The following is a 23,617-nucleotide window of genomic DNA, read 5'->3' as shown; positions in this document are numbered from 1 at the left end:
CTTCCTTACCACAAAATTAAAACCAAGTGGTTTCCCAGCTGTCCCAGAGCTGTGTCCCATGTGCTGTGTGGGAGCTGGTTTGGGAGGGCATCTTCCCCCTGGCCATTCCCAGACCGCTTCTGGATGAATGACAGCGTTTATTGCATTAAAAGGTTTTATCCTTACCTTCTGTGTCCTGCGCATCCCAAAAGGTGCCAAGGAGCCAGGACACACAGCTTACACTTTGTCACTCACTACCCTACATGGAGTGGTACCTCTGGCTTCTCTGCTGGGGTCCGAGCATTCCCCTGGCAGCAGGCAAGGGCAGTGAGCATCAGGGCATCCTACTGCAGTTGCTGATGGCATGCAAACAACTGCCACAGGGCACCGCTTCCCCAAAGGGCCTGAAGTGCTGCCTGAACTGCTGCCCACCCCCAGAGAAGAAAAGACAGCCCCTTTTCTCCCAGCACTTGCGAGCTGCCTCTGGCTCGTCTTCACTTGCTCAGCAAACACCCCTGAACAGGTCAGCACTTTCTTTACAACAAAACTATGTCAAGAATTTCTCCTGAGGCAGCCGGACCCTTTCCAAAGAGAGTGAGCTGCCAAATTTTGCTTCCCCCACCACCCCCCACAACCCTCCTTCCCTCAGCAGAGAAACAAGGTGCAGGCTTGGCCTCTGAAGGCTCACTGTGCCCTTGTGGCCCCCAGAAGGGGCTCCTCTGCCCTCTCTCAAGTCGTGTCTGCCACTCCTGGCTGGTGGGCTGTGGGTCTCTCCAATGTGCAGACTAAATGGGGGTGGGGGATTCCTGGTCCTGTAATTGGTTTTCCCTGGAGCTGCTTGAGTTTGAAGAGGCCTCTCAAAACTCCATCTCCTGGCTTCTCATGCTCAGACAAGATGTTATGCTTTCCAATAAAAGCCCATTCCTAGCCCTTGCTGCATGGAGAGGCAGTTGCACAGGTGTCCTAACAGGCACACGTTTCGCTCTGGGTTCTCTAGAGTTTTTAGAACCTTGTCATAGTCCTCTCTGAAGTATGGTAAGCACCAAACGGTGGCCACGCTCTGCAGAATACCTCCCTCCACCTGCTGACAGCCATCCACCCTGGCTCCATGCTGTGGAGAACAGCCAAGTCTGGCAAGCTGCAGGAGCGTGCCCTCCGGGCACAAACAAACATCCCCTGCGTGGCAAAACCAGCTGTAGCTGAAACTGCTTTTCTCAGTACCTGCAACTTCCTCCCCTGTAGGAGCATGCTGCTGGCTGCAGGAATGAGGCTGCTTATCCACATTGTGTTCTGGGTTCGTGGCTTCTCTGTCCCAACACCTCGTCCCTCGTGAGAGCACAGCCAGCCCTGCCTGGCCCCCAACCCCTGAAGTTGGCTTTTTGGCACATCACCCCAGCAACACAGCTGACAATCATCTGCATCATTCCTCTGGTGATGATTCATCGTAGGAAAGTTGGGTTTCTTCTCCTGCCCATCTGCTGTGAAGGCAAAAGAGCATCTTAATGGGATGTGGCCCTTTGAAAGGGGCTCTTGAAAGCCCACCATCCTTTCAAGGCTTGGTGACTCAAATGCACTTGTGATTTCACTGAAGCCAAGACACCAAGTGTTGGAGCTGCTGCGGGCTCTGATGGAGTGAGTGTCTCTGTAAACGTGGCATCAGGTCCTTCCTGAGCCTGGAGATTGACCGTGTCAAACAGCCACAAACTCATGGGATAGTTGTGGGTCATCAGCCACGATCACAAGTGGGAATGGACAGCATCACCACGCAGCTCCCTCAAGCCCATCATGATAAGTAGCTCCATCCAAAGCTTCTGGCACAGAGGGTGGCCCAGGCCCCCTGCTCAAACTTTGGGCTGTTTGAACTGTTGGACTCCTGAGCACACTAATGGGTCTCGATGGCCGTGCACAGCATTGCTGGGGATCACCCCATCCGTGGGCAGTGTGCTCCTTCAGCTCAGCCCGGGCCACGCTGTGGCCTGATCTCTGATGAAGGTGTCCTTACGGATGTGACCCTGGATGGTGGCCAGCTGGCCACACATTTGTTGGGCAGAGGTGTGATGGATGCTGTGGCCTAGGTCACCTTCAGTGGCATTATTTCTGCAGTAGCAAGCTGAAGGGAGCTGAAGAAGAGGCCAGGAACCAAGGATACATTCTGCAATGAGATGTGTGTGAAAGCAGCTGACAGCCAGTCAGCCCTTCTCCAATGGGGTCTCATTTGCTGATGGAATATCAGGTGGTTTCGTTGTTCCAGTTTGTGCCCGTTGCTCCTTGTCCTTTTGCTGGGCACTACAGAAAACAGCCTGGCTCCATCCACTTGACTCCCTCCCTTTAGGTATTTGTAAGTGTTGATAAGATCCCTCCTCAGTCTTCTCCAGGATGCACAGCACCAGCTCCCACAGCCTGTCCTCATGCAGGTGCTCCAAACCCCGACCATCTTTGTGGCCCACCGCTGGATTCTCTCCAGCTGTTCCCTGTCTGCCTTGAACTGGGGAGCCCAGACCTGGACACAGCCTTCTAAATGTGGCCTCACCAGGGCACAGCAGAGAGGAGGATCACCTCCCTTGACCTGCTGGCCATGCTCTCTGTAAAGCACCCCGTGGCACCATTGGCCTTCCTACCAGCAAGGGCACGCTGCTGGTTCATGGCCAACCTGTTGTCCACCAGGACACCCAGGTTGCTCTCTGCAGAGCTCCTCTCCAGCAGGACAGCCCCTAACCTGTACAGATGCAAGCAGTTATTCCTCCACAGGTGCATGACCTTACTCTTGCTCTACACTAAACCTCATCAGGTTCCTCTCCACTCAACTCTCCAACTTGTTCAGGTCTCGTTGAATGGTAGCACAGCCTTCAGGTGTGTCAGCCTCTCCTCCCAGCTTCTTATCATCTGCAAACTTGCTGAGGGTGGGTTCTCTTCCTTCATCCAGGTCATTGATGAAGACACTGAGCAAGACTGAATCCAACACCAACCCCTGGGGAGCACCACTAGTTGCAGGCCTCCATCTAGACTCTGTGTCATTGATCACAATCCTCTGAGCTCTTCCAGTCTGCCAATTTTCCATTCATCCCATTGTCCACTCATCTTCCCACACTTACTAAGCTTACCTATGAGTATATTATGGGAGACAATGTCAAAAGACTTCCTGAAGTCAAGGTATACAACATCCATTCCTCTCTTCCCATCTACTTAGCCAGTCATGACATGGTAGATGGTGAGCAGAGGGTGGGTCTCTGCATGATTTCCCCTTGGTGAATCTGTGTTGAATCCTGGTAATCTTCTCCTTTACCTCCAAGCTCTAGGGTTCCTGAGGACCAGTCTTATCAGTAAAACAAAGAAGGCATTCAGTAACTCAGCATTCTCAGTGTCCTACTTACCAGGGCACCCAACCCATTCAGCACCTTAACCCCCTTTTTATATTGTTTAGCCCAGAACTGCACATAATAGTCAAAGCGAGACTAAATACAGTGGGAGAATCAGACACAGACCATGTGCTGATGCAGATGCACCCCAAGATACAGTTCATCTTCGTGGTTACCAGGGCACGCAGCTCCAAGCTGCTGTCACCAGCCCCCCAGGCTCCTCCTGCACAGCTGCTCCCCAGCCACTCGTTTCCCAGCTGTGCCTGTGTCCAGCATCGCCCCAGCCCTGCTGCTCCAGTCCCTGCTTCTGGTGCTGTTGCACAGTCTTGGCTTGCCATCGTGTGGCAGAGACACACACTGGCTCCTGGCAGGGGAAAGCAGCCCTGCGAGGAGCATGTCAGCCAAGGATGGGCAAAACTGTGACAGCACACAAGGAAGGAAGCGTGGTAGGTGTTCCTGCAGTGGGGTACAGAGCTGCTCCCAGCCGGCAAGGTGGGCACAGAGCTGCATCGAGTTTGCTCAGAGGGGAACGGGACTGACCCGAGGCTGCGTGTGGGGGCACAGGGCTGGTGTGGGTCTGCTCTGCGTCTGCTGGGACGGTGATGGAGCAGACCTGAGGACACTCGGAGTGGCTTTGGGATGGAGCCACTGGAGGGGGTAACTGGGCTCGAGGCTGTCTTACAGGCACTCACTGGCATTCTGTGTCTGCCGTGTCTCTGCCAGGCTCCTCAGCTGCATCTTTCTCAGGGACTTGGCAGCAACTATGGATGTTACTAGAGTGGCCTGCAGAACAGCAGAGATTGCAAGTGGTATCCACTGCACAGAGACAAGGCGTGTGTCCACCATACCTTGGCAAGACTCAGGTCCTTTGCCTGCACATGGTTGGAAGCAGCTGGAAAATGGAAAGTCAGTGGATTCAATGCATGGGGCAGAGCTGTGGGTCAAGGACCACCTCACATAGCTGGTGCTGCAGGGGCAGCAGGACAGAGGGTCCCCAGAGCTGGAGCCAGGGCTGAAAGGCAGCTGAAAGCTCTGCAGCCCTTGCGGAGCCAATTCTCGAGGCAGCCAGGGCATCTGCCAAGGAGACCCCAGCAGGATGCTTGGCTCCCTGTCCTGCACAGTGGCTGCTGCTCCCAGAGGACCAGGCTCTAGAACCCATCAGCTTGCATGCAGGGCCAACCCAGTGCCCTGGCCATGGCCACAGATCTGTCCCTGTGACTTCACTCCATCCAGGCTGACAGTGCCAGGGGATGCACTATCTCCTGCAGCCCCTGCAGGGCAAGCACAGGAGAGGCATAAGCAGCCTATTTCCCATATGAGGCCCCCGACTAATAGCTCCCATGCCTCATGGAACACCATGTTTTTTTTGCAGATCTGTCAAAACATTCAAGGCTCTTCCAGAGTAACAGCAGGAAGGGCATGGCTACTTTCTAACAGATTGCTAGATAGGGCTCATGGGTTTGGTGAGATTTTAAGACCTAGCCAGGTGTCTGGCATCTAGCTCTGGAGGTTTGACTATGACCCCTGGAAGATGGCTGCTTTGTGACCTGAAAGAGCCCAGAGACAAAGCATTTCATTCAGCTCACAGGGAAAAGAAAGGATCTAGAAGACATCAAGAGAAAAGTGTTACAAATAAGAATGCTCTCTGCTAACCAAGTAAGAAAAAGAGACTGCGAGTGTCCATCTGGCTCTGCTTGGGATGCATCAACCTTCTTTTTCACAGAATGGATGAGGTTGGAAAGACCAGAGGCTGTCTGGTCTAACCCTCTGCTTGAGCAGGCCCACCCAAAGCAGGGTGACCAGGACTATGTTCCAGATATTTGCAATGCAATAAATGTGTTTTGACAGATATTTGCCGTGTTCATTTTACTGGTAGGCTGCAGCTCTACTACAGCTTCATCTCTCTTTACCAAGCTGTGTGGCTTTCTCTGCCTTCCCACTGAACTCTGCAAAGCTGGGCTCTACCACCAGAAGGCAGAAGCTGAACCTCATGCTTGTCTTGCATCATTTTGGCCCGCTTCATCATCTCTAAGAACATCTTGGACCGCAGAGGAGCTGGTAATAAGGAAGCTGGCCAGCATGTCCTCCTGGTTGTGGTGCTTGGGCTAGAACTGAGCCAGAAGCATTGCACAGAGAGGTATGTAGTGTGGGTACAAAGAAGAGACTCCTCACAGCATCCCCATGTACCTGGCCAGACGAGGAACTTGATAGCTGGAGGCGTCCTGCACCGTATGATTGCACTCTGGGACTGAGCTGCAGCCTCTATGGGGCTGTCAGCTGTGTGGTCTCTGTGTGGTACAGCAACATCCCCTTTTCTAAACCTCCTGGCCAGCCTCTGTGTGCTCACCAGGGCAGGTGAGAGATTGAGAATAACCTCCTTTGACCTGCTGGCCGTGCTCTTTTTAACGTGCCCCAGGGTACCAGTGGGCTTCTCGTGGGATAGTATGAGCCTCAGCAGGTTGTGCTGCTTTACTCCCTCACCACCACCACCCTTTTTGTTTCACCACTATTGAATGCCCAGCAGCAACCAGTGCCTTCTCCATGCTTGCTCTTGCAGTTAGTGCTGGATTCATCTGTTGCTGAGTTTAAACTGCCCTGACCAAACGCAACCAGGAATGGCAGCAGAGCCATTATTCCACATTACTGGAGGTTCCACCTTCTGGCAGGCCTATATATCCCATTAAATTCCAAAATCTGGGCTTTTGACGCTCAGGTGGAGTGGGCTATGAGGTCCAGTTGGACTTCTGACCTAGATTTCCAGTTCTCAGACCACGCTGTGGAAAATTCTAAGCACAGATGTAAAAGTGAGATTAAATAAATAAGAATTACATCGACAGGTATGCCACCAAGGAAAGGTCTCTATCAAGGAAGAACAACTTCTTTTGCTGGTATTTGTGTCCAAAGGATTTGTAAAGCTATATTTAAACAGGAAAATCTCAGCTGCTGTGTATTTCTGGGTAGGTATAGACAAAGATAATAAATACATTATATATACACACAGACACTGCAGGATGAACTACTGCATGCTAAAACCATATGGTCTTCTCTCCTTAGAATAGCATAAATGTGTATCTTTATTCATAAATACATAAATGCATTTGCAGTGCATTTGATCAGCTCAAGCAGTCCCAGGCTGAGCAGCAGCATTCCTGGCACACATACACGCGCAGCTCCTGGGCTCTGCAGCCCAGAGAACCAGCATCTCCAAGAGGAAGAGCAGAGCCAAGGGGATCCCCAGCACCCATGGATGGGTGCCATCACCACACTTCGGTCAGCAAGTCTCCGTGTGCGTGTCAGGATTCCCCAAACCACAGCATCCTGGCATTCTGCAGCCTTGTTCCTGCACTTCCTCTGCCAGAGAGGAGACGGACGGCCTGGAAGCCAGGCAGGATGCAGCCACCTCCTCTGTGTTTTGCCCTTTTGCAAATTGAGCTGCTCTATGGCCTCTGCTCTGCTTAATTGATCCAATGTCCATCTCCAGCAGAAATAAAATAAAACAAAATCGTTCTCCTGTCTCGTTCATAATTTGCTTCAAAGAAAATGCGCTTCTGCCTGAGTGAATGCCCTTCAGGGATACTTTAAATTGTCACGATGCATAAGGCTTTCCCTGAAATCTGCATTTTTACAGTGCTGAGCTTCCACCATAGCCCCTGGAGCCACGCTTAATGTATTTCAAGGGATGTAAAGACTTGCCTAAGCAACTTGGCTAGAAAAACTGAGATTGCTTTGATCTAATTTCTTTCCATCTTTTCTCTCAGAAAAAAAAAAACACAAAAAACCCACAACATAACAGGCGAGTGTTGTTTTTTTCATTCTGGAAACAAAGAAGAAAGGCAAATGCCAGCAAGAACTTCTTGACCCAGCTCTGAGAACCCACTAAATCAAACCCAAAAACTCCAACTGCAGCAGGACGAGAGGTGTAAAGATCCAAGTCCCTGTGGGATCAGAGCCGCTGCAGCTGATTCAAACTGGTCTTGATGCTTAAGGAACACACTGAGAAAACAGCAAGGTTGATCCCACCATCAAACCATGCTTCAAGAAAGTAGCTAGGGTGCTCAGTGGGTGCAATCTGCAAACATGAAGCCCCACTAGAGGTCTGTAATTAACTCCAGACCTAATGGCAGAACAGAATACTGCCAATGGAGCAGCCATCACTGCTGATGCATGCAGAAGATCTCAGACCTGAGCACCTTTCCTATGGATTTGCAGGACATGAGCCAAAAGCAAGCAGAAAGTCACCAAATGCCCTTCAGCTGCATTGCTTTAGTGATGCTAGACTGCCTCCACAGGTGCACAGCCAGCACCTACAATGATTGCCCCTTTCTTTTCCCAGCTGGCCTTGCCTGGCTTTCTTTCCCCCTTTCTTCAAAGCCGCTTTCACTGCAGAATTCTCCAGGGAAAAAGTGCTGAGCTCAGCCTGCTGCCCTCCTCCTCCTCTCTGTGGGTGCTGCTGGAGAGCCCCAGAGGCTGCCCAGTCCCACCACACCAGGCTCCCTTTTCTGCCAGCACTGGCAAGAACAGCATCCAGTTCTGCTGCTGGTGAGCATGCAGGCTCCTTGGGAGAACAAGTCCCAAATTAACTGCAAGTAAACACCTGAAGGACAGCATCTAATCTATGAGCCTCATGGTCAGATTGGTAAACTCTCTCCTGCCACTGGAGAAGGAGGAAAAGCCTCTTTTTGCAGAGGTTCCTATTCATGTCCTAAAACGTTTCAGTGAGGGGTAAACTCAGGGTGGTGTTTTGTCTGTAGCTTGATTTCTGAAATCCATCAAGAAAATTCAAGCACATCTCAGTCTGAAATAATTAATCGGGGGATCTGAAAACATTTCCTATAGAAACGTTTCTCATTAGCTGGCAGATTATTTTGGTGGCACACACAGTTATCGTAAAGAGCATGAAAACTTTCAGCCCATCCAAATTAGACTTTCCGATGTTCAGAAATAATAAAAGAAGTAATACAAATAATAAGGCAGCAGGGAGGACACGGGCCAGGCGTGATGAATGGTGCATTCCCACGCCAGCCTTCCTCTCTATTTCATGTGCAAACCGTAAGAAAGCCTTCTGCTCTACTGCCCACAGCCCCATGTATAGTGGATGTGCACATAGATGGTGTGGGCAAACACCAAGATCACTTTTATAGGAGTGTTTACCTTACTGCCCAGTGCTTTGGGGCCCTGGGAGATGCCTGCTCCCAGCATCCATGGTGCCACCATGGGATATGGGAATATCACTGAGGGATAGGGGAATATCACCGTGGGACCAGGGCCTGCATGTGGCAGTGGGCTCCTGTTGCTGCATTTGCTGTGCCATGAGGAGAAAGAGGCAGAGGGAAAATCTCCTTTGCTTTCCTCCTCTCCTGCTTGCACGAAGTTAGAAGTGTTAAGCTGGACTTTCAGCAGACCTTCAGTCCCGCAGTACCGATGGAGCAGGGCCAGCTGAACACTTGAGGAGATCTGGAGCCATAGGTCACTAAGGCTATTTTCCCCTTCTCCAGACAGAGCCAGACCCACAGGCATCCTCATCAGCTTTGCAGGGTGAAAGCACCCCACCAAGCAAAGCTCACCCACCTGATGCTCCTTTCTACAGCTCAAGGCAGGCCGTAGATGCTCAGATATCAGACAGCATCTTCTCCTTTGGCACAGCTCCAGCTGGGGTCCCAGGGCTGGCCTGGTGCATTGCAAATAGGTGTTATAAGGCCAAGGAGACAAGCAGCAGCTGGTGTGAGGCTGGGAATGAATTATGGATGTGCCAGCCTCCCTGGAGAGCTTGTGGTGGGGAGCAGAGGGGCTGCAGGGCACCTCCTGCTGCTGAGATGATGGCTTTTGCTTAGCAGACCTTGCAGAAACACCTCGTGGGACAACATCCAGCAGTGCACAGCTTGATGGCATGGCCAAGTCACAGGCCATGGTCCTACGCATTGCAAGTCCAAAACCACATGCTCACCCTTCTCCATTGAGTTTTGAAGTCCACTTCAAAATTGTTTCTGACTTTAATACTTCTTGAGACAGGCACACAACCAGCAAGAGAGACGCCAAGGGCTGAAATCCAAAACCATTTATTGAAAGAAAAATATTGACAGTTAACACAGAACCAAAGCTGGACACGTAGGAAGAGGGATGATGTTTTGTCAGGTTTCTTACAGGGTCGTCATATTTCTGATCTTACACATAGTCTGTTTGTCCCATTCCACAGACCATTCCTTCAGTGCTTTGTGAAACAAAGAGATTTTTTTTCTCTCCCCTGGAGTGGCATAAAAATATACCTGTCAACTCATGCTCTGTACATACTATAGGCTGCGTTTCTACTCAGTGGGAAAATATCACCATACCATATGTAAAATTAAGAATCATTCCACTATTTTATTTATCTTACTGAAGACTTTTTTGTGTGTGTGTGTGCACTAAATCTGAAGTCTCCTTAGATTAGACAGCTCCACTATTTACCTGTGATCTTTTTAGGCACAGATACAAGTTACGGCTTATCTGCCATCCTGCTCCCAATACTTGAGCAGGAGCAGGCAGAGAGGGTCAGACCCAGCCAGCCTGATGCTGTCAGGGAGAACTGAACCATGGTGGCCAGGTGAGAGCCACAGAAGCAGCCTGGATTTCTAGAGGCCCAGCAGAAATGCACTTGGTTCATGGCAGAACTGCAAAGGCTGGTGTGGAGGAGAGCACACTCCCTGAGGATTTGCCACATGAACACCACTTCTTCCTGGTCACTGTTGGAGAGCAAATTTTTCTCTTTCTAAAGCAACAGCTAGGCTCTGAATGCCACTTAAAGCCAGAACATTTCAAATTTGACTCTCATTAAGGTACATAGACAACACGGGCAGAGTTCACAGTGGGGAAATAGGAGCAAGGAGGTTGGAATGAGAGACAGCATGGGAGCAAGGTGCTCCAAAGTCGGAGGTACTCCAAATGTCCAAAGTGACACAGCTCTCAGATGATGCAAGATAAGGATAATGCTACACAGGCCAGCTGATCTTCCTCACCGTGCCCTGGAGAAAACTGCCATGCCATGGCTGTCACTTCCTTGTCCAAACCAGGGACCAGCATGTGCAGCCTCTGCCAAGGCAGGATGGTGAAAGTTGAAAAACCACAGAAATCAGCCAAGCCAAATCACCAGGAGCAAAGACAGGACGCACATGGCAGGGGGAAGGTCTGTTGTCTGCAGCTGGAGGGAAGCTCCTTTCCCAGTGAATAATCCCACTTTGCCCACTCTGATCTTGTTCTCCTAGAGATAGAAGTCACCACTGAAAGTGTGGGGGTGATCCGGCAGCACTTCTGCGTGGGGATGCAGCTTGCAGGGGGGAGCAGGGCTGCCCTTTGGCACATCTGTAGGGAGTCCCGTGTGAGAGCCAGGCAAAACACAGCTGCTGTCAGGCTAGGAGAAGAGAGAGGAAAGAGAGTGGTGAAGTATTCTGTAGTGTTTTACTGACACTGACGGACTGGGTGCCCAGAGGATGCTGCTGGGAGGGGACGATCCTGCATTGCTTCCCCTGGAGGTGCAGGGGCTCAGCAGAATCCCTGTACTTGTTGCACACCTTTCCCCAGCTCACCTCTCACTGGCCCTCCAATTCATTGACAAGGTTGAAAGCAGTGCAAGTCCATCCATACTCCCCAGTGGACACCAATTTTCACCCACTGACTTCATAATCAACCTTTGCAGAGCTGACCGTGTATTGCAGCCCCACAGTTCACTCATGAACCGTATCTGTAAATTACAGGCTCCCGCTCTGCATTTGGAACAGGGCAGTGGTCATGACACTGGTCATGGCACCAAACCTGCTGGAATTTGAGAAGCATTTAGACAACACTGTCTGTACTGTAAAATAGCAGATCTTCATCTCATATGGACCACCCATCAAAGCTTAACATCGCATGGCTGGAATATGCCATAGAAAGGACAAGGCATACGGAAACCATACCATACCCCAGACAGCCAAGGTCTAAAGGGAAAAATCCACATTCTGACCTTCCGTTCTGCAATGCTTGGTGCAAAGAAAAGCCCCTGAAGTCCTTCTTTCTGACCGCAAAGTGGCAGAGCAAGGTGATTCCTGCCTACCAAAAAGGCAGTGCATGCCTTCCTGTGCTAAGACCCCCCAGGAAATCCCAGCACAGAAAATATGAGCTCAAGTGCAAAGAGAAACCTTCACCTTGTGGCTGTTCTCCTGGCTCAGTATGGAGGTGAACAATCCATAGGAGTTTGCTGGAGCCTCCAGCACACCGCCAGTGCTTCCAAAGTGCTCTGCAGATGAGCTCAGGAAAGGGTACATGCAGGGAATAGAGCTTGGATGCGTCTCAGGAATAAGCTGGTATGAGGAAGATGGGAAAAGCCCGGAGTAGGGAACCATCTCCTCCTGGGACCTCTCACTGTCTACAGCGTCCATGCTGCATAATCCATTCAGACTGGAGCCTAGTGCTGGCACGGCAGGCCCAGGCACTGGACCCACGTAGTCCTGACGCTGGCAGATCAAGTCTTGGCTGATGCCATAGAAATCAGGCTGAGCTGAGGATGTCAGGAGAGGGGAGACGTAGTCCTGCCAGGGGCTGCTGCTGCTGCTGGTGGGGAGGAAGCGTGGAGCAGAGGGATGATGGTGGGCACACAGCCTGTTCATCAGCAAGCGCCGGCCGGCTTTGTGTTTCGGCTGGCTTGGTGCTGCCCCACGCCCTCGGCCCGGGCCAGGCAGGGAAAAAGTCTGGAGAACATCCTCTGGGGTGGGATGCACAGCTGGGAAGTCACCGTCCAGCTGCTGAGCCTGCGGCGGGGCTCCCAGGTGTGAGCTGGGAGCTACGGTCCACGGAGCGACCTGAGAGAGATGCAGGAAGCGGAGCAGGTCCTCCTCCCCAGCGCCTCTGCTCTGCAGGCCTGCAGGCAGCTCGGCCTCCGTCGGCTTCAATGGCAGCGGGGACTGCTGTGCCAGCGCATCATAGAGAGGATGCTCCCATAGCAGAGCAGCAGCTTGGCCTGCGACAGTGCCAGGCTGCTGTGTTTGCTGGGATGGGTACTGCAAGTCCTTGGCCTCTGCGTGGGCCTGGTATGCAGCAGAGCATCCCAGTGGGCTCGAGGTCGTGCCTGGCGGGGGACGAGCCTGTAGGTCTTCCTTGTGCTTGTTCCCCGGCGTGGTGTGGATGCAGGAGAGGATCTCGTTGTTGGTGAGGAAGTCACTCAGGGACAGAGTGTGATCGGGGTCTGTATTGACCATCACCATTTTCTCATCCAGGAGCAGGAGCTCCAGGTCTTCAGCGTTCAGCCCCAGGCTCTCCAGTGCACTGAAGAGCTCGTTGTTGGAGCAGCTCTCGTCGCTGTTAATTGTCAAGGAGTTCAAGGTGGCCAAGAGAGGGTCCTCCTGCTGCAAATGCACCCACTCCTCTTTGAGGCTGTCCTTCCTTGAGGAAACTGGAGCGGTGCTTGTGCTCCAGGCCCGTCCTGCACCCAGTGAGGAAGTGTCCTCGAGGTGGGCCAAGAAACTGCTGTTGAAGGTGTGGCTGGGTGAAGGAGCTGGCTGGGGGGCATATGCTGCCTTGTCCTGCTGCAGTACAGCACTCAGCAGAGAACCAGGGGCAATGCTGTCCTTCTGGGAGCATCCTCCATTGCTGTGTGAGGTCTTCTTGGACTTGCTGATTTTCCCTTTGCTCTGAAAAGCATCACAGAAGCCCGGGAGAGGGAAAGCACTTTGGTATAAGAGTGCTTCTCCTGTAGCAAAGGTGAAGGGAAGATGCATGGATCGTTTCCGAAGGTGCTCTCCTCCTTCTTCATCTCTGCAGGGGAGGAAGAGGAGACTGCTGTTTGCACGTGTACAAGCACCTGCTGTAAACTGCTTCTGCAATGCAGAATTGCAATTTGTGTCATCCCAGGCCCCTTTACTACAACCAGCCCATGCGCACCGATGCATGCACACACACAGGTGTGCTTATGTACAAACAAATGCACTCACACAAGGGGTCTCTGTGTGACGATGATGTACTCAGGCTTGCTGTTCTTGTAGACAAGCCGTGCATTGGCCTGCACCCACTTCCAGTGCTTGTCCTTTGTCAGCAGGCGGAAGACAGTCAGGCCACTCTCCCCTGTCTTCATCACTGCCGGGAGGAAACACAGATGCTGGTGCCCATCAGCACATCACCTGAGGCAGGACTGCCTCAAGCAATGCTGCTGTTGCCAGCAGGGATAAGCAGGTAGAGTCACAACAGAAGGATGCCCTGGCTGGCTCCATGAGCAGGGAACATGCCTCCCTAGCTAGATGCACCTCCCTACTTGTTACCAAGAGCACTGCAGCAAGGCATAAAGCAAAGCGTCTTATGGACAAAGAGCTACCTGGCTCAAAACAGCTACCAAGGGAGCTTTGGCCTCAGAGGTGAGCATAAAGGGAAAAGGACTCTTACTTCTGATGTGGTTCTCGGCACAGTAGAGCATGTCAGCAGCATGGACGAACTGGTAGCCGGTGCCACACATCCGCAGCTCTGCCTCGGTGTAGCCCAAAACAATCTTCCCCCTGCAGGAGAATGCACCCAGCTCAGTGGCAGGTCCAGGTGGGACATCACCCGGGCTCAGCACGAACCAGCACAGTGGAGGCACACAGCATCACCCCACAGATCAGCTCTGCCACCTACTTGGCATCACATGCCAAGGGAGTGAAGTCCAGTTTGTGCTTTGTCCTGAAGATCATGTTCTTGGTTCTGATCTCCAGGATGGATGGGGGCTGCAGAGGGGTGGAGATAGCAAAAAGAGCCAGCTGCGGGGGCAGCGCAGACCCATCTTCAGACCTTTTGTTCTGCCCGTGAAGGAATCTCAGCCTGCCTTGAAGGTTTAAAGCCTAGAAAGAGAAGATAAGGCCAGTGTCACACACATTGCTGAGTGGAGGGAAAGAGAGGGAGGAGAGCTCCATGGGAAACAAGCCATCTTGCTGCAGAATTGATGCAAAGAACCAAGCCCCAGGAGAAAGAGGCTGCCCAGCAGGAGCGGTGAACCTCCATACAAAGGAGATACACACCCATTCTGTATGGGTCTGACACTGCCCAGGCCAGGGTAACACCACAGGTCCAGGAGTATTGCTCCTTGTGTCCTCCTTGTTCCCTGATGGGTGCAGAGGGAAGCTTAAAAGAAGGCTGTGCTGGTCTCCCCACAGCAGCAGCTCATCACTGATAACCCAGATGCTGCAATTGCATCAACGCATCACATCATGCATAGGCTGCTCTTTGTTCGACGTGAGCTACACCTCAACCCCACCGAGAAGCATTGCTTATTAGTGACGGATAATCAGAACATCTGTTCAAGGTTCAGTGCCACTGAGAGGACAGGAATAAAATCCACAGGAAGAGGTGCAGGCCAAACACAAACACACACAAAAAAAGCAGAAAAATCCCCTTCTTGAGGCAGGCAGAAAAGAGTTTCAACCCTTTCAATGTCAACTTTCACGCTCCATCATCCCTTAGCATGAGCCTGCTACAGACCTGCACTCACCAGGAAGCCAGAGGAATTATCCAGGAGGCAGCGAAACCTGCACACAAAGCTCCTTTCCAGAAAGGAAGAGTTTTCCAAAGGCAGTTGATCAGGCTTGTAGGCAACAGCAGGAAAGCTGAGACTCTTCCTCCCTGTAGGAGAGAGGGGTTGAGGAAGCAGTAAAGGTTGGTGGTCCCAGTCCTCAGCAAAGGGTGGTGTTCCCCAGCAAGGGCAGCATCGTGGACCACAGCTTCTGTGGAACATATCGGCAGAAGCTATGCTTTGTGTTTTGGATGAATCTGTGGCCACAAGGATGCAAACTGGGAGCATCTGGGAGCTGTTTCCCCAGTGCCTGTGGGGAATGGAGCATCTCGTGCCTACGTACCTTCAGGAGAGGGCTCACCCTCAGCACTTTGGGGTGGGTTGAAGGCCCAGTGGAGGTTGCGCCTGAATTCCTGGTGGTCCTCAGTGTGGATCAGCTTGAAGATGCTCTGGTGCATAACATCTGTCTAGAGAAAAAAACATCTGAGTGAGCTACATGGCCTGCCCCAGCCCCTGCTGTTGGCCATATCCCACCACGTCTCCCTGTGCTCAGGCCTCTAGCTGAATGGGGTTGGACACTCCCCATCAGAGTTGATGTTGGACTGGTTTAGGGCACAAAAAGCACAGCACTTTTTAGACGCTTCAATCCCTCTGCTTTGAGCTCGGTACAGCAGGGGCACTTCACATCTCAAATTCCCAAGCCACTGAACCCATAGGGAGGGCGAAAGGCTTCCCCTATTGTAGGTCTCATTCCTGCTCCCTTTGGGATTTTTGAGCCTGCAGAAAGAAGGGATGGTAGCAGGGCCAGGACACCCAGCAGCACAGACTTCTTCTTGCCTTCTTCCCTGTATGTGAAACCCCACATGGCCCTGCAAACCCATCACTGCAATTCAGGGGTGTCCCACGAACCTGATGAAATCCCAGGTAGTCCTGGATGGTGTGTGAGGAATAGAAGATCAGCCCTTCCGATGTCACCACCAGCACAAAGCCATTGAGTGCCTAGGAGAGAGAGCAGGTCAGCAGCTGAGCTCTACCCACATCACCCTGTCCTAGCAGCTCAGATTCAGATTCAGACATTTATGCACATCCTATGCAAAGAGCAAGCACAAATCTCACAAGGACTTGCAGAATGAAACCAGATACATTAAGGACCCCATCCATTCTGGAATCCTGGTGGAAAAGTGCCTTTCTGACAACAGGGGATCAAACTGGCATTTCACATTGGCCGCATTAAATTTGACCTGTGTCTGCCTCTGTGGCTCTGCCTGCATAGTTCCCATCCTTCCTACAGACCAGGGAGGATCCTGGCAGCTGGGGGAATGAAGACAGGGGATGTGCAGTGAGGAACAAACACGCTGCATATCCCAGCGTGCTGGCAGTGCCTGCTGCTTTCACACCCCTCCCACGTCCCCCAGGGGCCAAGGACCCACATGGGCTCTGCCCACTCTGCTTACATGGAATCACCCCGCGGCAGTACTGCGTGACAGCAGCAGGACCAAACTTTGGCGTTGTTAATGCCAAAGTTAATTTGTATTTTTAAATATTTATTTATTTATGCATACTCTACAGTTCAGTGGCCCTTCTGTCCACTCCACTAGCTGCAGGACTGCAAAACCAACATCTAAGGGAACACTGCTTTCCCAGGCCGAGCTGCTCAGAGCCTCTGTTCTCCCCAAGAAGGGCTCTTTCCTACCAGCTTAATACATTTGGGTGGTAATTTGGGTGTTCTCTCTGAGACAGCAGCCTCAGGGCTGGCAGGAGGAGGGACCAGGGCCAGTGTCCCTTGCCCCTGGAGATCTGTGAGGATCACAAGGTGCAGAGGAGTTGCCTCACAGGTTTGACCGCGCAGTTGCTGTCCTGGACGGCTTTAGCATCCAGAAGTCAGAGCGCCCTCACAGAGCTCTCAGGAGCTGATACCATCACCCAGCCACCTGTCCCTAAGGACACCAGGTCCTCCTCGATCCCAAAACCTGGCTGCAGGCAGGGCAGCCAGCCCTGTCCCACTTCCCCCACTTGGCCATCCACAGACATCAGGATCAATTAGAGTCTAGCGCGTTGTCTCAGCCAAGTCTGGCTATTGTTGCTGCCAATTCCCATTTCATTGTCCAGGTCCGTGTTTCTCCCCCCTCTCCTTCCCTTTATCCCAGGCACAAATGCTCTCTCTATTTACTGGGTTGACCTCAGTGTGTGGGAATCTGCTGCAGAGGTTAATTAGTGCTGCCAAACACTTTTTAACCCTTTGAGCAGCCCCGGAGGCATGGCCTCCTCCATGTGCTGGTGAGCACAGTCTGGCAGCATTCTGTCCTTGTTCAATGATGCTGGAGAGAGGCAGACTGGAGGCAATATGCACCTGCATGGCTGCACACCCGAGGATGCTGCACCCAGTCCTCAGTCCTAAAGCCCAGCCGCATCCCTCAGCCCTGGATGAGACTAAAATGGAGCTGTTCACACCCTGCTTGGTGCCTCTACAAAGGCAGCATCCAACCTGAGGAAGAGCCTGATGAGCAGGGCATCAACCCTTCTGAGCGCAGCTCTGTGCTTTGACAGCGGAAAGCCCTCGAGGTTTTCATGATTAACCAGCTTGGCTTTAGCATTTCTCTCCCCAGACACCAAGGTCCTGGCTCCGCAGCAATCAGGCAGGACAGTAATTATAATTACTGCTGAGTGAGCTTCTGGGTAGGTGCCAGATGACAGCCAGGCTGGGAACCAGGTAGAGAGGAACAGGGGGACTGTGTCCTCGTGGGACCTCGTGGTGCTGGAGCGTGACTCTTTATGCACCCCATGCATAAAGGCATGTGAGTATCCTCATCTGAGTGTAAGGGCCACAGCGACTTGCTCCAGGAAAAGAAAAGGAGAGGCAACACTCCCTTTCTGCCCCAGGGATCCAAAGAGTTATAAACTCTGCTCAAACACAACCACTGTGAGTGAAATTACTGCAGTAAGTCCTGTAACCACTGTACTGACCAACAACCACACCAATGGGACAGCAGACGGGCGTCCTCCCTTCATCACAGCATTCACCAAAATGTTTTGCAACTGAGAACACAACAGCCTGTTCTTTGGGCAAATCTCAAAGGAAAGAGGACCCAAGGAAAAAGTTCTTGAAGGCATCTGCCATGGAGAGGACCACTGACCTGCAGGAGCAGCTCGCCCTCCGGTACTGCTGACATGCCCAGAGCTGGGCTGCTCTCATGGTCTCCATCCCTCTCTGCTCCTTCAGCACCGTGGTTCTTCAGAGCAACTGCAGCAAGGCACAGTGAAAGGACATCAGTGCTGCAGTAACACCTCCAAGTCATCACCACAAGCAGCCAGAACAAAGACGTTTCCCCTGCCTTTCCAGAACTCCAGAATTCCTCTTTTATCCTCTTTTTCTCCTTTTCATTTCCATACCTTTAACAAACCCAAAGCAAAGAGCAGTTAAAGCCAAAGATCATTAAAAGAAGTAGGTATAATTGCTGGAACAGCTGCCCAGAAAGGCTGTGATGCCCCGTCCATCCCTGGAGGTATTCAAGGCCACATTGGATGGCGCCCTGGGCAGCCTGGGCTGCTATGAAATGTGGAGGTTGGTGGCCCTGCCTGTGGCAGGGGTGTTGGAGCTTCATCATCCTTGAGGTCCCTTCCAACCCTGGCCATTCTGTGATTCTGTGATCTGTGGAGTAACCATGAGATCCTGCACTCCATCCTGCAAAAAAATCCACATGTTTAGTGAGCTCTTCAGTTGGAAGTGTTCCCTCGTCATTTAGTAATGGCCACAGAGGTCCTTTGTCCCAGGGGGTTCAATGCCTCTGTCCACCCCTTGCAAGGAGCCCTTAGAGCCGTGCTATGCAGCCTGAACAAGCTGGGCATTGCAGGCACAGCAGAAACTCCCAGCAAGGAGAATGGATCGACTCTTCTCGTCTCTGTGAATAAAATGCAGGGGCTATAAATTATTGAAGGTCTCCTCTCCTCCTCTGGCAGCTTCCAGATGGCTACGCTGGAGGTGCAAGACAAATATAAACCTGGTGGAGAACAGAGTCAAGGGTTGCTGAGGTCTGGTTTAATGGTTTTGTGTTTGCCAGCAGAAAGAAAACTTGCAAGTAATGGTCTTGAATCACAAACACTGCCTAAATATAGACTTCACTAATGGCATCTGGGCTGCTCCTAGCTATGGGGCCAGAGGACACATCAGTTAAAATCAGATGGTACATTTTCCTCTGTACCAACACCTGCCACTGAACCCAGCCACCACCCTGCATTCCCCATGAGGGTTTTCCTGACCTTCCAGACCATCCCCAGAGCCCTAGAGATGTTCTGCTCTTGGCCAGGACATCAGCCTCACTGCACATCAGCCTCCCGAGGAAGGTGAGGAGAGATTGCCACCTGAAAGCAGTGGTCCTTGGGCACAGGAGGGAGGGCTGGGGGTCCTCCTGCATGCTCAGCCTGGGGAAATGATTCACGGGAGGCCAAAGGACACCTCACTGGTGAACTCCTGAACCTGCAGGGGCTTTGCAGACCTGAGAAATCTCTGCACCAGCAAGCTGGTATTAACATTTTTGAGAGGATATATCCCAGCCCCCTTCCCTTTCTTCCATGCAGGCAAAACCTTCGAGTGGGAACAAGATTTTGCATCGGTCACAGCTTAAAAACAAGAAGACTCAGACCGAAACCCAGCCCTGGGGTTGATACAGGAGAAGCAGAGGAGAACTCAACCACCTCATGGCTCTTCAGGAGCAGCAACAGTTCATGCCCAGCCTCCTGGCTGGCATCACTTAAGGCAAAAAGCCACACTTATTCTTAATGGATACAACAGTTTTACTTATAATACCTACCACAGATCCCCGTTGGCACAAATTTCATTAAATAGATTAATTATTTATCCCTTTTCTGAATGGTGCAGAGGCAGCAAGTTCTGTAACCAGGCGTGGTGAATAATGAATGTCCTGCTAAAAGATCTAATTGCACATCTAAAAGCAAGGAAGGCCTCATCTACACATCCCTGTTGCACCACTGAAGGCACACTGGTCTCAAAGGAAGAGCACGTGCACAGGTTTAAACAAGGACAAAGAGGACAGTGGTGTGTCAGGCTGTCACTTCTTTTTGCAGCTCTTCTAACCCTTGTAATGCTTATAAATCACAGTCCTTCAAGTAATGACAATCCTTCACACTCAAACAGTGGCAGGACAAGGGGCAATGGTTTTAAACCAAAAGAGGGCAGGTTTGGAGTGGATATATAAGAAATTCTTTACTCAGAGCGCTGGCACAGGCTGTCCAGAGGAGCTGTGGATGCCATATCCCTGACAGTGCTCAAGGCCAGGTGGGGTGGGATTTGGGGTCCCTTCTGACCCATCCTATTGTATGGCTGGGCTTTGGGGTCCCTTCTGACCCATCCCACTCTATGGTTCTCTAAGCTCCAGGAAACAAGGAAGCACCATTTCAGGCTTGGGAACACGGCCCGCAGCTGAAGTGCTGGAAGACTGCTCATGCTGGTTGATCTTAGGCATTGCAACAGAGGGTAAAGACTCCCTCCATCCTGATTGTAACACGCAGAGAGAAAGCTGCGCTTCCTGCTGTTTGGAAATAGCTTTGCAGACCCTCTCAGTGCCCCCTCCATGACAAACCTCTTGTCCCAGGGGTTGACGCGAGCCACCTGCCTGCACCCAGGGCTTGGCTCCTCAGGAGCTGGGCCCATGGGGAGGGATTAGGGGAGCCAGGCACCACCAGCTAAGCTGACACATCATGTGCTGCCCCTCGGGTGTCCCCGAGGTGAAGCTGGGGTCTGGCACGTGATGGTGGCAGCCAACTGCAGCTCCGTCCCACCCTCCTGGGCCTGGCCAGCGGTGCTGGGTTTAGTGCAGTACCACCTGGATGGGATGTGGGATGAAGCAGGGCTGGGCTGGATGGCTTTCCTCAAAGGGTCTGCATGTCTGGAAACACCATGCGAGTTCACAAAGCCCCAGGTGTGATTCCTGGCAACAGGACATGGATCTGAAGGGATGAGCGCAGCGTGATGGTGACCATCTATGTATAGATCAAGATACTCAAATAAAATTAAAAGTAATTGATTTTCAAATAGGTTGGGATAAACAACAGCCTGGAGACGACAGCATTCCTGGCTTGCAGTGAATTATTTAAGAAGGGGGCTGGAGAAATGGCAGCTGGCAGAAACCTGCTGGTGCACTGATTGATCCACTTGTGGGACAGGCTGCCTGCTATCAGTAAACCAAACAATAGAAGTCGAGGAGGGAATAGGCTGTGTATTTTGAAGAGGAGCACTGCAGAAGCTGCTCTAAGGTGAGCTTCATCTCACACGGCTTCTTAGAGTGGCATCACTCTGCATTCACATCAAAAGGGACTGAAGACACTCTGAAATCACCCAATTTTGTAGGCTGCTTTTCTCAGAGCTCCTGTTAGATAAACTGCTTAAATCAGGAGTTTTATTTATTTGTTTTTTAAGCAGCAGGAGAGCTTCAGCTGGATCCACAGGCACTATGTGCATCCCAAAGGATGGGGGTTTCCCCTCTCACACCTGAATTGCTGTGACCTGGCTTAAAGCAGGGCAGCCGGTCCTACAGCTTCAGGCACACGGGTGGCTTGGCTGCTGGGAAGATGAAATCAAACAGCATGGAATGACCAAGGCAAATAAAGAGAGAAGCTCAAAGCAGGGGATTTCCCAGTTTCTCACTCTGCTCACCAAGGTACCCATCTTACCAACGCCATCAGGATGTTGGGCTGCAGGCAGGGAGCTGGGATGGCTGCTCATGGCCCCAGGGTCAGCCCCTGCTTCCCTTCCCCAGCACAGCGCCCCATCACACCGCACAGGAGGCCAACTCCACACACCCCAACCTCTGCCGCCGTGCTTCACGACAAGAGCAGCCATTTCAGAACTGTTCTAAGGAAGAACCGACCACCCTTTCGGTCTATAAATCCTACAAGCCTTTAAATGATTCATGTTTCAGGAGAGCAGTGAGCCTGCACTGCACCACACACCGTTACTCCTGAGAGAGCAGCGGTGCTCCCACAGCCCCCAGCATCACCACGATGGCTCTGAGGCTCCACGCTGGGCTCTGTGGAGGTGGATGTGGGCAGTGTGGAGCAGCGTGGGCTGCCCCAGCATGGCTCCTTAGCAGGGCAAAGCAGCACGGAGGCTGTGGGCGATACGGTCAAACAAACAAATCGACCCGGAGCTGCCAAGCAAACAACTGCTCTCTCAGGCCATTAATTTTTCATTCCATCCGCCTGCCAGTTCCACCGTGCTCGAAAGAGAATGGGAAAAAAAAAGAAAAAGGAAAAAAAAAAAGACTTCCCATTCATTCAGTGATTTGGAGTTGGAAAAATATCCTTTGTGAGGTCACCGATAGCTGCTGCTGTTTGGCCAGCATAGTGCAGGGCTGCCCGAACACTCCTCCTATGGGCTATTAACTACAGCGGCAGAACGCAGGAAGGTATTTAGTGTGGTGTGTTTTAAAAGGCTCCCAAATAAACTCTAACCACACCGCGGTAATTATCCACTGTCAAACACCGAGCATTTCTCAGGTCCGTTACAACGGGAAAAGCCGCTCTCACGGTGCCTCCTCTCAGCCGTGCCCTCCAGCCCAAGCGTCAGTTTTCTACTTCAGTGCAACCCACAGACAGAACCAACTTCATCTCCGCACATCGCCCTGATTACGCCGCGCCCGAAGCCCGCTTCGCCCCGAGCCGCAGCGGCACTCACCGCGGAAGAAGCTCTTAGCGCGGAGAAAAGCGGCGCTGAGCCGCAGGATGGACAGCTTGTCCAGACCGGCCGCCACCTCCTCGGGAAAGGGCAGCAGCGCGGCCAGCCGCTCCAGCTCCCGGTTCAGCCGCTCCCGGTGCCGCTTGGAAGGGTTGGAGCGCCCGGTGTCTGCAGCGTGCAGCCTGCGGGGCGCAGCCACGCGTTACCGCGGAGCCGGCGAGGAACCGGCACCGTCCATCCCCCGTCCCGAACCCAGCCCCGCTCTCATCCCTGATCCCAATCCCGCTCCCAGCCCCGCTCCTATCTCTCACCCTGATCCCGCTCCCGGTCCCGTTCCCATCGCTGACCCCGCTCCGCACTTACGCTCGGGCCGCCGGCTTCCTCCGCTTGCGCCCCGCGTACATGGCTCAGCGAGAGCCGGCGGCAGCCGCAGGAGAGGAGCGGGGCAGCGCGGAGCAGCCCGGAGAGACCCCCGCAGGAGCGGCTCCGCCTCCGGCTGGGAAGGAGGGAGGGACGCGGGGACGCTGCGGGTGGGGAGGAGGTGGGCACCGGGACCTGGCGGCAGCGTGGGTACGGCGTGTGTGCGTGGAACGAAGCTGGGAGCTGGGCTCGGTCAGTCTGGGGAAGGCTGCGGGCAGAGCAAGCCGTGGCTCTTCTGTACCGGCAAGGGCTATGGGAAAGCTGGGTTCAGATCGGACAGAAGGAAGAAATTCTTTACTACGAGGTAGGTGAGGCCGTGGCAGAGGCTGCCCTGAGAAGCTGTGGATGCCCCTTCCCTGGTAGCGCTCAGGGCCAGGCGGGATGGGGCTTTGGGCAGTCTGTTGGGCTGGGTGGATTTTGGGGTCCCTGCCAACCCAAACCAGTCTGCAGTTCTGTATAGAAAACGCAGGGGATGGGCCAGGACCCTCCTCCTCCAGCCTTAACCCAGGGAAAAACTGAGCAGCTTCCGCAAGTACTTGCTCAGCTGAGAGGGAAATGGAGAGATGCTGTTCGAGGTCACAGGTCACAGAGTGGCCCGGGTTGGAAGGGACTCCAAGGTCCTCCAACCCCCCCACCACAGGCAGGGCCACCAACCTGCCCATTTAATACCAGACCAGGTTGCCCAGAGCC

General features: G+C 52.6%; 1 protein-coding gene across 1 annotated transcript; it reads right to left on the bottom strand.

The window, feature by feature from the left end:
• Positions 1-10,470: 10,470 nt before the first annotated feature.
• Positions 10,471-22,982, bottom strand: LOC128077179 (aryl hydrocarbon receptor-like). The gene is made up of 11 exons (XM_052675964.1): positions 22,871-22,982; positions 22,508-22,689; positions 17,952-18,058; positions 15,727-15,816; positions 15,161-15,284; positions 14,797-14,927; positions 13,947-14,149; positions 13,719-13,828; positions 13,274-13,415; positions 11,492-13,097; positions 10,471-10,719 (listed from the first exon to the last, which is right to left on the bottom strand). Exons 1-11 carry the CDS (start codon positions 22,909-22,911, stop codon positions 10,570-10,572), a joined length of 2,886 nt encoding a protein of 961 aa, XP_052531924.1. The 5' UTR covers positions 22,912-22,982; the 3' UTR covers positions 10,471-10,569.
• Between the last annotated feature and the right edge of the window lie 635 nt (positions 22,983-23,617).

The sequence above is a fragment of the Tympanuchus pallidicinctus genome, unplaced genomic scaffold, assembly GCF_026119805.1.
Source record: "Tympanuchus pallidicinctus isolate F22 unplaced genomic scaffold, pur_lepc_1.0 scaffold15, whole genome shotgun sequence".
NCBI lineage: Eukaryota > Metazoa > Chordata > Aves > Galliformes > Phasianidae > Tympanuchus > Tympanuchus pallidicinctus.
This window is presented reverse-complemented; position numbering and strand designations above follow the sequence as displayed.

What these genes read in the sequence shown, in the direction of transcription:
- LOC128077179 (XM_052675964.1), bottom strand. Translation starts at nt 22,911, where the DNA reads ATGTACGCGGGGCGCAAGCGGAGGAAGCCGGCGGCCCGAGC. An exon ending in AGGGCGAGCTGCTCCTGCAG is followed by an intron (nt 15,817 to 17,951) that starts GTCAGTGGTCCT and finishes TCTCTCTCCTAG; the next exon opens with GCACTCAATGGCTTTGTGCT. An exon ending in ACTACCTGGGATTTCATCAG is followed by an intron (nt 15,285 to 15,726) that starts GTTCGTGGGACA and finishes TTTTTTCTCTAG; the next exon opens with ACAGATGTTATGCACCAGAG.